The 16545-nt window shown below is 41.5% G+C and overlaps 1 protein-coding gene across 1 annotated transcript in view; it reads left to right on the forward strand.

Annotated features, from left to right (window-relative positions):
- LOC137277308 (solute carrier family 22 member 3-like) overlaps positions 1-16545 on the forward strand; it is a 28067-nt gene that overhangs the window by 10632 nt on the left and 890 nt on the right. The window contains exons 2-8 of the mRNA XM_067808967.1: positions 9398-9624; positions 10163-10393; positions 11407-11465; positions 12947-13471; positions 14537-14671; positions 15456-15563; positions 16245-16317. Coding sequence (XP_067665068.1) covers positions 9398-9624; positions 10163-10393; positions 11407-11465; positions 12947-13471; positions 14537-14671; positions 15456-15563; positions 16245-16317 — 1358 coding nt within the window. The remainder of the gene's footprint in view (positions 1-9397; positions 9625-10162; positions 10394-11406; positions 11466-12946; positions 13472-14536; positions 14672-15455; positions 15564-16244; positions 16318-16545) is intronic.

Genomic DNA, 16545 nt, shown 5'->3' on the forward strand with positions numbered 1-16545 from the left:
AGTCATGTGATCAGCTGCGTTTTGATGTAAAGCTGTGAAGAAAATTTGCCAATTTTCACCAAGTTTCGTCATTTGTTTGAACGCATGACAATAATCGTTACATCAGTTCATGTGTAAACAGTATCTTTAAACAGTATTGATTATTTTGCAAAATGTAATTCAGAACAGTCGACTGAAGTGGTTATATTAATGACTCTAAACATTTGTTTGGTAGTATATGTGCCGCGAAAAGTTATCGTTTTCTTTTGAAGATGCTATGCCTATCAGCAGTTGGGTATTATGAGAATATTTGTATGTAACATCAACATATAAGTATAACAATGACTTTGTGCATTTATTCTTTGAAAAGAACAATTTCATCTCATTTACTTGATGTCATCACTCATTCCCAGTGATCCATGTGTTTTATAGCATAGTCAAAGCTACGAATACGTTTGAAATGACATTGTGTATACGATAAAATAATGACGATCTAAAATTATTTGCAATTGAAAATTAACACACGTTAAAATTATCTGCGATATACAGTATCATCTACTCCTTGCTTACTTCATCAAAAGTAATGATAAATTAGTAGTTTTTCTCTTTCGAAAAGTTCACTCCCAAACATATCACCTCTAAAGAGCTATCTTCAGATACCTGCATACGTTCACGTTGTATCATGTGAATAATATTGAGTCTACCTGCCTGAAATACACAGGGCCATGACGCCCATCTGACGTCCAAAGTTGACTGAAGGGATTTCCGAGCACTGCAGTTCCCTGTATATGGTACTGAACTGACTTACACAGCTAGAATCAACCTTTTCAGAACGCATTCCCTGGTTCAAATTCCATGGCTACCATACAATTGCTCTCTATGAATTAGTACAGATCTTCTGGATACACGTACTTCTTTTTCACCTGCAAAAAACATACATGTACGATTTCTTTAAGGTATTATGAATTGCAGTGTGAAGAAAATTACAAATTACAGATATGAATATTATGGATGTGTTTGTTTTATTACATATGTTTGTGCGCCTTGCATGTGACATATATATATGTCTTTTACTATCTGATCTCTGGTGTAATAGTTTAGAGTAGGCTGACAAGATTAGTTTCCCTGGTAACCATTCGGCACAACGCCACATACACTCATCGTTGTTCAAGACCTTGTCGAGACTGCACAACACTTCATTGGTCATTTAGATTTCTTGAATCTCCTAAACCTACCTGGCAAGTTTGTATATAGGAAGGGAAATAACTGCTGCATCTGCCCAGAATGTGAGCCTGAGGCCTTTTACGTCAGCTTCACATTACACAACGTTAACATATTCCTTATCGGGCTCGGTTGGAACACTGTAATGTAAATATACGTACCTTAAGCCTAGACTGCTTACCTGACAGATGTTTGAAAGTGAGTGATTGAACGTTTGATGTGAGTGTATGCCTGCTAGCGTCTCCGTTGAGTTGTAGGGGAGTTTTCAATAATGTGAATATATATTAATTCAATGTCGATGTCGTGATAACATAAGTCCAAAAGACCCATTGTGTCTTAATACCTCTTGTAGATAAACCACATCCTCAGACCAAACGAGATGCTATGGAGACAAATACACAGGAGAAACATTATGCACCATAGCCACCAGACCTCTGGTGGAAAACCTGATATATACAAATCTGCTCTCTCGGAACGTCACACCGAGAATACGGACCACAATTTCATGACAAGTCTCTACATACCAACACCAACTATTGGAAAAGAAGAAACTTCAAACAAGCACCCAAATCCAGACAGGAAAGCCCGCTATCAACAGAGACGTCTACCTCAGGGTGCAATCCACTGATAACATCCATCACTCATAACATCCATCTCGTTAGTTGCCTTATTTCGTGTATAGTAGCCTCTTCCTTCTCAACTGTATACTTAATTGAACTTAATTGTACACATACACGCAAGCAAGCACGAATGTACGCAAACATACACACACGCGCGCGCACACACACGCACACACGCGCACACACGCGCACACACACACATACACACACATACACACACACACACGCACACACACATACACACACGCACACGCACACGCACACGCACACGCACACGCACACGCACACGCACACGCACACGCATACAATTGTTATGGTCATTGACCTTGTTATTATGTTCATGGCTTCGACTATATTGTTGTCATTGTACATTCCCCCTACTGGCTTGGTCATCACATTCTAGTCTTTGTACATTCCCATACCTTGCGCTGTGTTACCATAAATGATCTATTTATATACCCTTTAAATAAAGACACTATACACGCTTTTGGGGAGTTTACTTACTGAGTACATATAACTGATTCGAACATCATTGTCTCAGTTACAGTGCAATCCTCACTTTACAAATTTCCAAAACATGATTAGCCAGGGAGTGATCGGTGAGGGCTATAAAAGTCACTTGTTCAGAGTATAATGTCAGTATCTAGTGTGACGAACATGAGTATCGATAACAGCTTGACCCATAGAAAAGGGAGATGCTGAATGCTGTCTTGAGCAATGTTTTGATCCTCTTGCTGACGTGTTGCAGTTCTTGCAGATGAGGTGGCGGATAACGCAGTCGTCGATCAAGAGTATCTCATATATCGGGTGTCCCACGTGAACCGTGAACCGGCATTTTCTCAGCGGTAGAGAAATTGAATTTATTTTAAAAATTTACAGAGTAACCCTAGGGTATCATCAACATGTGTATAACATATCTAACATATTGCTTGCAAATCATGCGAGTATTGTCAAATTCAAAACAGTATGTCAAAAATGCAATGCCATGTGGGACTGTCTAAAGGAGAAAGTTTACCGAGGGGTGACAGACAAACTGACCGCGCCGGCGTTGAAGGACAGTGTAGTTATGTCATGGGAGGAGATATCGGTGGAAGAAATACGTAAAAGTATTTCTGTTTGAAAGAAACGTTCTGCTTCGTTTAGTTGTGGAGGGAGATGGAGGCCACATTGAACATGAATTCACTTATTTCTGTGCATGTTCAATGTGGCCTCCATCTCCCTATACACGTAATAAGGCAACTAACGAGATGGTTGTTATGAGTAATGGTTGTTATGAGTAATGGTTGTTATGAGTAATGGATGTTATGAGTAATGGTTGTTATGAGTAATGGATGTTATGAGTAATGGATGTTATGAGTAATGGTTGTTATGAGTAATGGTTGTTATGAGTAATGGTTGTTATGAGTAATGGTTGTTATGAGTAATGGAGTAATGGTTGTTATGAGTAATGGTTGTTATGAGTAATGGAGTAATGGTTGTTATGAGTAATGGTTGTTATGAGTAATGGTTGTTATGAGTAATGGTTGTTATGAATAATGGTTGTTATGAATAATGGTTGTTATGAATAATGGTTGTTATGAATAATGGTTGTTATGAGTAATGGTTGTTATGAGTAATGGATGTTATGAGTAATGGATGTTATGAGTAATGGTTGTTATGAGTAATGGTTGTTATAAATAATGGTTGTTATGAGTAATGGTTGTTATGAGTAATGGATGTTATGAGTAATGGTTGTTATGAGTAATGGTTGTTATGAGTAATGGTTGTTATGAGTAATGGTTGTTATGAATAATGGTTGTTATGAATAATGGTTGTTATGAGTAATGGATGTCATGAGTAATGGATGTTATGAGTAATGGTTGTTATGAGTAATGGTTGTTATGAGTAATGGATGTTATGAGTAATGGTTGTTATGAGTAATGGATGTTATGAGTAATGGTTGTTATGAGTAATGGTTGTTATGAATAATGGTTGTTATGAATAATGGTTGTTATGAGTAATGGATGTTATGAGTAATGGATGTTATGAGTAATGGTTGTTATGAGTAATGGATGTTATGAGTAATGGTTGTTATGAGTAATGGATGTTATGAGTAATGGTTGTTATGAGTAATGGTTGTTATGAGTAATGGTTGTTATGAGTAATGGATGTTATGAGTAATGGTTGTTATGAGTAATGGATGTTATGAGTAATGGTTGTTATGAGTAATGGATGTTATGAGTAATGGATGTTATGAGTAATGGTTGTTATGAGTAATGGATGTTATGAGTAATGGTTGTTATGAGTAATGGTTGTTATGAGTAATGGTTGTTATGAGTAATGGATGTTATGAGTAATGGTTGTTATGAGTAATGGTTGTTATGAATAATGGTTGTTATGAATAATGGTTGTTATGAGTAATGGATGTTATGAGTAATTGTTGTTATGAGTAATGGTTGTTATGAATAATGGTTGTTATGAATAATGGTTGTTATGAGTAATGGTTGTTATGAGTAATGGTTGTTATGAGTAATGGTTGTTATGAGTAATGGATGTTATGAGTAATGGTTGTTATGAGTAATGGTTGTTATGAATAATGGTTGTTATGAATAATGGTTGTTATGAGTAATGGTTGTTATGAGTAATGGTTGTTATGAGTAATGGTTGTTATGAGTAATGGTTGTTATGAATAATGGTTGTTATGAGTAATGGTTGTTATGAGTAATGGATGTTATGAGTAATGGCTGCTATCAGTGGATTGCAAATTCAAATTATTGAAAACTCCCCCACAATTCAACGGAGACGCCAGCACAGATATAAGTGAATTTTCCAAAGATATTATATTTGACGCGCTGTTTTGAATTCGACAATGCTCGCATAATTTGCAACCAGTCTCTCAGATATTTTGTAGACTCGTTGAAGGTACGCTAGGGTTACCCAGTGAAACGTTTCAATGAATTCGGTTTATCTATCGATGGGAAAATACGTGTCAAAAACCGGTTCACATTTTGGGGACACCCGATATGTTCAAGGGGGACAAATCGGGCGATCTAGAATTCCAATGTAGCACTTGAACATGGTTTTGCAGGAGGAAGTTCTCACAAACACGTACACCGTACACAGCCATTGTGCACTGTCTGGTCGGAGATTCGGCGCGGGATTTTGGTCTGTTGTGGATGATGCGGCCGTGGTGTTGGAGCGAGGAAGTCTCAGCCAAATGTCGCGATTTGTAGCGATGGTTCTAACCCTTAACCTGACCAGACCTGGCATTAACACTCCCAGTATTGTTGTATCGGGGTCCATAGGTTTGAGATTATCTGTCTGGACACATCGATGTTCCTCACCATTCTCGTACCCGATGCCTGTCCTTGGAAACGGCTGATGGCGTTGTGGCATTGAGCATCTGGCAGTCTTTTCATTCTCTTATTGGCGATCCTGCATAAATCCTGAGCTAGACAAGATGTATATCTTTAGTACCCCATTTCGCAAAGACTGTTGGACCTCCTATACTTTGACATATACTTACGAAAGTCGTACCTTTACGATAGCTATGAGAAAATGGGCCCAGGTTCAAGTGTACTGATGGACCTAACATCGTTCATTACCCATTAAACTGTCATTACTTTCCTCAGTCTTTTCATTCTCTTGGCTTTTTAAAGCCGAGAGATATACGCTTCAGCTGAAGCGTGATTCACAATGCCATGTCGTGATGTGTGTGTGTGTGTGTGTGTGTGTGTGTGTGTGTGTGTGTGTGTGTGTGTGTGTGTGTGTGTGTGTGTGTGTATGAATGCTGTGCACTTACTCAGTATTCACCAGATAAAGAAACGATAAGTAGCTGTATTATGCCCTATAAAACTTGTTATCCCCACAAAGTGTCAAGTTTTCATGCTCTTTCAAGTTCCTCTCAAGGACTACCTTCGATTGTTGATTTTCTGTACACATTGCTTTTTATTTCCACCGACCGTTTCCTTAAATAGTTGAAAGGGGAACACGGTTTTTAAATTTTTCGATTATGCTCGAAGGAGTTATCTCCCTTGATATGAGCGTTACAATTCGTTCGGTGGCTGGTTACCCCTATATACCAATATGAATATTATGTGAAGATATCGATACACAGGACTACTTCCTGCAGAGGTGACTCCTGCGTATACAAATGGAATTTGCAACCAGCATCGGGTCGTGGGGAATACTAAAGAGATTCACTGTCAACACGTCTCAGCTTAGGATGCAGACAGGACGGTGTCCAGGTAAAATAGACACCAAACAGGTATGAATTTCCATCTTAGAAAACTATTTCATACGACGAAACGAAACTCGTTCCGTCTTTGATACGTGAGGTATTTGACCTATGTGAGAGCTGTAGACATTCCCAGTGGACACCACTGCTCTAGATAACTCATGATACGGCAACTCTCCTTACTTTTGGTCCTCCTTCTGTCCTTACTGCTGATCCTGCTTCTGCCTTACTGTTGATCCTGCCACTACCCTTACTGTTGAACCTGCCAGTACCCCTACTGATGATCCTGCCACTACCCCTACTGACGATCCTGCCACTACCCCTACTGACCCCTACTGTATAAACAATTGGTTCATCGAGACCTTGAAACATTTCTCTTTTTGCACACTGAGGTCAGTTTCAAGAGTGAATCATCAGTAGCCAAAATGTCACATGGCATTTATGTTTTGAGAATGTTTTGTTAGGCTGACGATGCCCTTGATTTCGAGTTGTGTTATGTGTCACCAGCAGGTTAGAATAGTTGCTCGCGTGGTAGTAATAACAATAACAATAATATATATGGATTTGTATAGCGCCAATATCCAGATAGTCTTGCTCAAAGACGCTTTTTGTATGCATCTGACAAGGTGCAGTCACTCAGAGAAATAGTGCTGCCTGAATAAGAACCTTTTCAGCATTCTCTTGAAAGAACAAATGTTCTCAACACTTCTATTGTCTAGTGGGATGTAGTTCCACAGAACTGGGCCTGCATTTGCGAAACATCTGTCTCCAAATGTCTTTGCCCTCGTACGTGGCACGACTAGCAGCTTGGCACTACCAGAGCGAAGAGAACGAACTGGCTGATGGCACTATATCAACTCAGTGATGTATGATGGAGCAATACCGTGGACAGCTTTGTACACCAGAACAAGACTTTTTATTTCAATTCGTTTGGCTACTGGGAGCCGTTGAAGCTGCTGTAGGACTGGAGTAATGTGGTCACGTTTGTTAGTACGAGAGACAACTCTCGCAGCCACATTTTGAACCTTGTAATTTGGTGTTTAGGTAGACTAACCGAGTGGGCGTGGCAGTAATCCCGACGGGATAGTAAGTGGGCATGGACGCGTGATGCAGCTACATGCGTGTTTATGTACTTCCTTATGAGAGCAATGTTTATGATACGTTTGTTTGCAGATTTGACTAATGTGATCATCAAGACAAAGAACTGAGTCCAGAATAACCCCCAGATTGCAAACTTTCTGTTTTGGTTTTATGGCAGCATCACCAATTTTGAAACCAGACAGTGACACATTCTTCAAACTGGATTTTGGGCTGATGATGAGAAGTTCAGTCTTGTCATCGTTTAGTTTGAGAAAGTTTACAGCCATCCATACACGGATATCAACAACTGTCAAATCGAATCACGACTGTCAAAGAGTTGAAAACACCTGCACATGGTTTTAAGAAGTAGTGTATAAATGGTTCTGTTAAAATATTTTAAGTTCATTAAGCAATAATTACAGTATTATCTATGCAGCTAAAAGTATATCCAATCAAGCTTGGAGGATTCATTTCAACTGAGCGTGGGGATATTGTTAATTTGTTCCTGTACACAATGATATTTGCCGACTATTTTAGACAGTGCCATTTTTGTTGTATGTATGCTCCTACTGTATACAATACACGATTTGTGTCAAAACATAAACTTCAGCTAAGCAGTTCAACGGACTCTGCACGCTGCCGCGACAAATGTATGTGACAGCAGTGATCTCTTTAAATTACTGTCATGTGTGACTAGCATGGACGGTGGGTGGGCGAGTCTCACATCCTACTTCCACACCATATCAAAGTATGAAATCTAATGTCCGCGTTGAAGAATTCCTCCAAATTCTCGGGCGTAGAGGAAAATATCAAATATGTCAGTACTTCTGGCTGTTCCTTTCAATGATCACAGTCTCCTTTGGGAGTCTTGGTTACATATTTGTCGGTGAGTTTGTCTTCTTTCAAGATATACTTTCTTTGAGAGGCATTTTAGAAGTTGTAAAGATGAACGATAAGCACGTTCTATGGATGGTCAACTTTTTTATGGCAACTTTTTTTCGGCTTAGGTACTAACACTGTTATCAAGCAGGTGATACAACCATATTCTCCATGTTTCGAATTGTTGTATCATTGCTTGATAACAACTTTAGTACCTACTCCGAAGCGTCGCACTCATTGCCATAAAGACGTTGACTATCCATAGAACTTGTTCATTCTTCAAAATATGCTTTGGTGGACCATTTCATATTTGCTATTCCTTCCAGAAAACACATATACATGTACAGTCACGTTCGCGGTGATTACACATGGATAGTTTTACTGACAGGTCAGCGTAAGGGGGTTTCGTCAGGACTTCTAACTGAAGAAATCACAAAATATTTTTGCTCCTGTTAGTCGCTGTATATTTCAGCCAAGAAACACTTGATTAACGAAATATGTAAATATACACGTCCTATCAAAAAATATACTAATTGATGCACCCTTTTGTCTGAAATGCTAGAAAATGTCTTTGCCCTCAAGTAGGATGTAATGTTTCATGATGTGTTGGTTTTGAGCAAGGACTCTATGATCTTGATCATGGATTGTCTGGCGTTTTAAGCATACAGGAGCTAACTCGTTTTATGAAATAGGCAAAGCTTTCTTCGTTCACCCAGTGTTCCCGATCCTGTCTCATTACATAGAACTTTTCTTGAGGTATGTTTAGGAAGACTCATAGCTATTCCAGAAACCTCCAATTCATGCTTCCAAAGGTTTTCTCACTTTACTACTGTACAACCGGTAATTCAAATGCCAAGTTGATTTCAATTCCTCAGTGCCGTCAGTTATGAGAAAAGGTAGGTGTGTGTGTGTCTGTGTGTCTGTGTGTGTGTGCGTCAGAACTATATGCAACCATGTTTTTCCAAGCAAAAAGTCATGTTATACTATACAATGTGATTTATCTGCAATATCGTTTGCATAAATCACAACTATAATCGCTCAGGTTATGTGCCGTTTTCTACATGCTACATAAATATTTGTCATTGCAGATAACCAGTTAATGCTAATGGCAGTGTCAGTTAGGATAACCTGCATTAGGTACATTTGTGTTATTTTGATATATCATATGTTCATAACGTTACGATTCCTATCTATTTAATGACGCCAGAAACACACAATCCTTCATGTCATTTCCGAAAGTAATGCTATTTCCGCAGAGAAACGATAAATATATCAGTTATGAGAACTGAATGTGAACTTGCTAATGGCGGCTCAGCAACAACTTATCACAATAACAATTCTAACTATCTCACTTTCATTTCGATGTCCCAGAAAATGAACACAATTTCATTACTGACTTCAGGCAAGAGCGTCACTCACCAGTGTGCTACATTGTCACCGCAGTCAATTACAGATATACTAACGTCTCTTGGCATCCCTGCTGTTGATGTGGTTGGAATTGACACCAACTACTATAAATGTAGCGTGGACGTCACCATCAACACCTTAGCGTCATCACAGACTGTGGAAGTGGGATGTCTTGACGGCCAAGACTTCGGGGACATGCTTTTCGTGTCTGTCATATCGGAGGTAGGTTCTGTCTTAATAAACAATGTAGGTATGGGATGTTCTGCAGCTGTGTCCCGGAAGCTGAAGGAAGGGGTGATACAACATACTTACCTTATGATGTTTGCGAGAACATATAACATATTCAGTTACTGACATTTCAACATCAATACGATGAAATGATAGCTTATGATTCAGCATCTGCAATCTGTTTCATTACTTATACTTCTCATTTTCATGTAAAACTTGCAAGCGCATTTTGTCTTTCACAATATCTTTTCCAAATTCCAAATTCTCCATCCACCCCACCTTGGCTTTTTCAGTGACAGCAGTTGTCATTGCGACTGTTACACATATTTGCTATAAATTCGTCTACATTGTGGGGCGGTGAGGTAGCCGAGTGGTTAAAGCCTTCGGTCGTCACGCCAATTCCCCACATGGGTACAATATGTGAAGCCCATTTCTGGTGTCCACCGCCGTGTTATTGCTGAAACATTGCTAAAATTGGCGTAGAACAACACTCTACATACTTGTGGTAATGGCGTTTTGTTTTTCTTCCCAGTTCGATTTGGTATGCGACCGACGAGTACTGGGAGTGTTACCCAAGATTGTTCTGATCGCCGCCCAGGCTGTTGGCGCTTTGACCCTCCCCGTGCTCGCTGACTATGTGGGTCGGAAGCCCATCCTGATTGCTGCCCAGGCACTATCACTGATGCTTGGGATAGCTCTTGCCTTCACCCGAAATATTGAACAGTTCCTCGTCCTGAAGGCACTCAGTGGTGTGTTTGTTGACGTGAGTACCCACAAATCTGCCGTTTGCGAGGAATACATGATCTGATTATTGATCTCTCTCGAGATTACGAAAGACTTTTTCATGAATTTTCTACATACATTTACATAAATTTAATTATTACACTAATTATTACGTTACATGTCTCGTTCTCTTGGCAGAGTAATCACAGATAGATTTATATAATTCATAACTGAACTACTTTAGAAACACATCACCCTATTATAATTGATCATGGAATGTGCTAATTATGAACCCACACATGTATGCTTGACGTATTCGGACAAAAACACATGCACAAGGAGAAGCACGTAGGAGAAGCACATGCATCCCCGTGTGGTCACGTGACTCACCATTTCCGAAAATCACCTTGTCACTTGCAAATCGCGAGCAAATGCATGAAACGCTGCGGTTCCGCAACACACTGACACGGAAAGTTTTGACATCACTAACCACGTTTATCAGCTGATGAGGCAGGAAGAGCCGTTTGGTCAAGTGACCAGAAGGTTTAACTTCATAATTCAAAAACTATCAGTTTTTCACATCACCTAAGACAAACTGGCACACCACCCAGGGCAGCACGATGCCATGACCTTGGCCTGTGATGGTCACATCTTCCCCGTTCGTTTATGGAATAGGCTTACACTGCGTCCATAATGCATGGCCCCGTAATGGCACACACAGCATGAACTTTCGTCACGAAAATATCTTTCCTCTCCTATCGTGGATGTGCTCGACGCAAATGATGGTCATACCATTCCTGACATTTTCTGTGTGAAGGTTTTAGCAATCCTCGTTAATGGTAATCAATGGTTGCAGTGATGAACGGCTGTTTTTTTCAATACTTTTTCGTTTCTTTCCAGTTTGATTGCCAATTTCAATGTAAGGGACAGGTTCTTTTCGACTTTTATGACGGAAATAGTTTCTAACGTAGTTCAATATATTAACTGTAAACATATATCACCATTGAAACCGTATTTATGGCACAAAAATAAGTATTGGTTCTTTCCTTTAAGGGCGCCCATTTAATATCATTTACTATGGCTTTGGAGCTGACCCTCGAGAGAGACAGAAAGTACATCGGAGTTCTTTTCGGGCTTGGATGGTTCCTGGGATCTGTGACCTTGATAGGAGTCAGCTATGGTTTGCGGATGGATTCTTGGAGGGCCATTCAATATTTCGCTGCAGGAGGATCGATTTTCGTGTTCGCACAGATAATGTATGGCCACGTATATGTCCAGTCCCACAGGGTCATCGAGATATTGTAGTATTTTGATAGACTACTACTACTCTAGACGTTAGTAGTTTCTATATACTGCGCAGTCAGTTCCATTCATTCAGCATTCATCCATACATTCATGTCCAGAGGTTGACGAGAGGGAAGTCTTCAAGCACTGTGTTATGGACACCCTTAAAGTCGTTCAAACAAACAAATGTTTTCCCACAAACTTCCATCAAAACAATACCTAAGTATCAGCAGCCATTGCACGTACGTGTGAGCACAGACTGACCTTAAAACACCAATGAAACACCCAAACACTGACATGTTTAACCCGTAACGTAGGTTTCATTTCCAAAAAGCACATCCCACAGATACAACATTAAATATTGAAAAACGAAGTCAGTTTCAATAAATGGGCGGATGTCTGTTTTAGAAAATACACAAAGAGGCCGGCAAAAAAACATAAAAAACAGCTGCCAATCAAGCGACGATACGAAATTATGAGCCGCGTCTCTTTCTCAGGGCGTCTAACTACAGGGAATTATAGATAGGTCTTGATATAAAAGTTCAAATATATTATAAGTAAGAGCTATGGTTACATTGTAAACTCAACTCCACTGACGGCATTGTGCCACATTTTGATAACCATCCCCTCAAGCACCAGACCAGTCTTCATGGACGACTGCTAAGATTATATCTTGCACATGCTGTTGGCGATATCTTACGTCGAGAGTAGTCACACTACTTTGGTCCGCCAGAAATTCTAATCTCAGTCCCATCGAACATGTTTGGAACATACTTGGCTGCAGAAAAGGTCAGAGAGATTCGTCAGTATACCTTGTTCTATTGGAACAAGCCCTCCGTCGAGTATAAAAAGCAACAGCCCCACGTCAACATTCGATACACTCATTGAGGAAGATGATCAGGGATTGCAGTTGGTGGAGAGTTTACCAGATATTGGTTTTGCGCTAGGTTATTGATACTAATGTGATTCCTGGATGATTGTATGCCAGGATCTTGAAAATGACCGCACTTATCAATAAAATGAATGAGTCAATGTTTGGCTATGTTTGCTCCCACATAGATGGTGCCTTGAAGTTTGGACACAGTTTTGTGATGGCTAATGGTAACATATCGATACTGTGAAAAATATGGATTGATGCGATGTATACATATTTATGCATGTGTTACATCCGACCTTGTCAACGACAGAGCAGTGATCCTGATGTAATGAGGCAAATCTAGTGCTGTGTCTGTGCACAGGGTCGGATGTAACAATGCTGTAGGAGTTTGGTTGAATTACTTTGGTGCATACATTTGTTGTTTGATTACAGTATTGTGGAAGAATCGATCCGTTGGCTATTTGCCGAAGATCGCAACGAAGAGGCCCTACAGTTGCTGATACAGGCCGCTGAGATTAATCATGTTGATACCAACACGATATTAAGACTCTACTATGGTCATACTAAGACCCCGAAGTCAGATGAAGGCAATGAAACTGTAAACAGTATTGGCGTGGATGAAGAAACCACATCACCTACAGCTGCTGTTGAACCATCCAGGTCAACACCAACTTCAGAGGGCACAGATACAGCAGAAACATCATCGAGTATAGAGCAGCCCAAAGATGGAACATCTAGTCCTGAACGTGTAGGTGCATCGACTGCAGCAGTGACAACAACGTCATCAGCAGATAATACGACACCAGCAGAGACACCAAGTACAACAGGACCAGGGACGGCTACGTCATCTAGTCGGGGGAGGCTGGTGAAGGCGGAAGAGCCCGAATCACGTGGTTGCCTCGGTATAATTCGCGACCGACGCCTTCTGATACAGACCGTAATTTTCGCTTACGTGTGGTGAGTTGAACGCAATGATCCAGTCTGTGATCCTATGTGTGAGAGGTCAGACAGGCGACCTGTGTGTGGTGAGGTGACAGGTCAGGCAGGCGACCTTTATGTGGTGTGATGGGAGGTCAGGCAGGCGACGTGTGTGTGGTGAGGTGAGAGGTCAGACAGGACTCGACCTGTGTGTGGTGAGGTGAGAGGTCAGGCAGGACTCGACCTGTGTGTGGTGAGGTGAGGGGTCAGGCAGGCGACCTGCGTGTGGTGAGGTGAGAGGTCAGGCAGGACTCGACCTATGTGTGGTGAGGTGAGAGGTCAGGCAGGCGACCTGTGTGTGGTGAGGTGAGAGGTCAGGCAGGACTCGACTTGTGTGTGGTGAGGTGACAGGTCAGGCAGGCGACCTTTATGTGGTGTGATGGGAGGTCAGGCAGGCGACCTGTGTGTGGTGAGGTGAGAGGTCAGACAGGACTCGACTTGTGCTTGGTGAAGTGACAGGTCAGGCAGGCGACCTTTATGTGGTGTGATGGGAGGTCAGGCAGGCGACCTGTGTGTGGTGAGGTGAGAGGTCAGACAGGACTCGACCTGTGTGTGGTGAGGTGAGAGGTCAGGCAGGACTCGACTTGTGTGTGGTGAGGTGACAGGTCAGGCAGGCGACCTTTATGTGGTGTGATGGGAGGTCAGGCAGGCGACGTGTGTGTGGTGAGGTGAGAGGTCAGACAGGACTCGACCTGTGTGTGGTGAGGTGACAGGTCAGGCAGGACTCGACCTGTGTGTGGTGAGGTGAGAGGTCAGGCAGGCGACCTGCGTGTGGTGAGGTGAGAGGTCAGGCAGGACTCGACCTATGTGTGGTGAGGTGAGAGGTCAGGCAGGACTCGACTTGTGTGTGGTGAGGTGACAGGTCAGGCAGGACACGACCAGTATGTGGTGAGGTGAGAGGTCAGACGGGACTCGACCTGTATGTGGTGAACTGTGTTGGTCTTGTGAGCTGACAGGTAGTCGTGTAGAATATTAAAGTAGTTTTTCATTCAATACAGAGACGGACTAAACGACACGTGACATAATCATGTGATCTTTCTTCAGGTCTGCAGTGGGCTTCTCCTTCTTGAGCTTGTACCTAGCAGAGACTGTGCTAGCGGACAGCCTGTATCTTAACTTCTCTGTCAATGTGCTGTCGGAACTGCCAGCGGGCATCATCTTCCTCTTGGTGGTTGACAGGTTCTATGCCATTCCCCCAGACCATACCTGATTCAATAAGCCCGAACACCTTGTCTCATCACCGATTTGTTTGTATATTTTTGTAGTCTTTCTGGACATCTCGGATGAGCTTCTTGTAACGTTTCTTTGTGTCAAACTGCTTGCTTGCTGACAGTACACAACAAGATGGCATTGAAGAGTTCCTGCTTGTCATATGGTGTTACCCGATATCAGTGAATTTGGCTGCAAATGCAAATTCCTAGTTTGACGTCCCTTGACCAACCTAGGTGCCACCCCTTCAACACACCAACCATAAACCTGTTTGATTTGAACGCCCACTCGAACACAGGGGCTGTGGGGTTGCCTAGTGGTTAAAGCGTTGGCTCGTCACGCAGACAACCGGGCTTCCCCGCATGGGTACAGTGTGTGAAGCCCGTTTCTCGTGGGATATTGCTGGAATATTGCTTAAAGCTGCTTTAAGCCATACTCACCCACGCATTCCTATACTGATATGTCCTTATGTTTGCTACCATACCCAATTTTTTTACTTGTGCATAATTTCACTCATTACATACTATTGTGAATACTAAACATAGAGACCCGACACTGGACACTTTTTGTTATTAGGATAATGCGACATACATTAATGTCACATGGTCTCAAAGCCTGATCTGCAGTGTATGCAATGCTCATATCAAAGGACCGAGCCCTGACAATACTCGGTTAATACATTGCTGAACTATGTTGTTATTCCTCTGATCATGCTCCGTGGAAATTTCCCACGACTGCTGTTTTTTTCTTTCAGGATTGGTCGGAAGAACACAATGTTCCTTTTCTTTGGAACAGCCCTAGCGTTCCTCTTCGCATGCACTCTGGTTAAAGTTCTGGCAGGTAGGGCTGTCGACCTGACAAAGTTTGTGTAAAAACGAAATACAATCTGCCACTTTGTAGAGTGCTTATGGTGATGTGCGATTGTGTGTATACAATACAGATCGGAAAGTAACGTTGATTACGGAGTATTTAGACAGGTGACAATGTCTGGCAGATTCCATAGAGTTTCAAGGACTTCTGTCCTACATCACAAACAAATCACATGTGTTATCTCAACTTAGACAAGGGGGTTTGTCCTCAAAAACGCCTGTTTGCCCATCAGAAAACGGGTACCCGGTGGGATAAGTCACATGACATTTAACCTGCCAGTGCCTAACAGGCAGCTTGGTTACCCAAGGTAACAATTCCTTCATGTAGTATGCACTAATGGCACGTCCCTGATGTAACCGCCATAATAAAGTAGTATAATTCATTATTAAACTAACACTGCTTCAATTTACTAATGCCAATAGATGTGGCCATCCAGGCGTGTGTGGTGCCTGTGCTGGGACTGATCGGGAAATCTGGTGTTGCGGGGCTACAACTGACTCTATTCGTGTACACTGGAGAAAGCTATCCTACGACTTCCAGGTTACCTAACTGTATTTTTACTTCTCCACGTATGATTCTTTCAATCTGACAAATTATGCAAATTGGTTTTCTTGTTGTCGTCTTTTCAGCCTAACTAATTATCTAATTTTGTTATTGTGCTGTATCCTTTCAGATTGATTGGGCTTGGGATCAGTTCTCTGGCGGCAAAGTTCGGAAATCTGGGCGCTCCGTTTGTTTTCTTTTTTGTAAGTATTCCATGCGAGATCTTCTCTTGAACATTCCCAAAACATGTCAGAGCATGACTTAGTCTATCAGCTTCAACTAAACAGGCACATTGCCGTCTATGATGGGACCAGCGATAAGAGCTTTAGAGGATTAAATGTATCTAAAATCAGATTCTACATAATCGACCTAAAACAACGAATGGAATTTGCCATGAATTTTCATTTTGTTGTAGGAGTACGAATTACCTG

The sequence above is a fragment of the Haliotis asinina genome, chromosome 3 (genome assembly GCF_037392515.1).
Source record: "Haliotis asinina isolate JCU_RB_2024 chromosome 3, JCU_Hal_asi_v2, whole genome shotgun sequence".
Lineage (NCBI taxonomy): Eukaryota > Metazoa > Mollusca > Gastropoda > Lepetellida > Haliotidae > Haliotis > Haliotis asinina.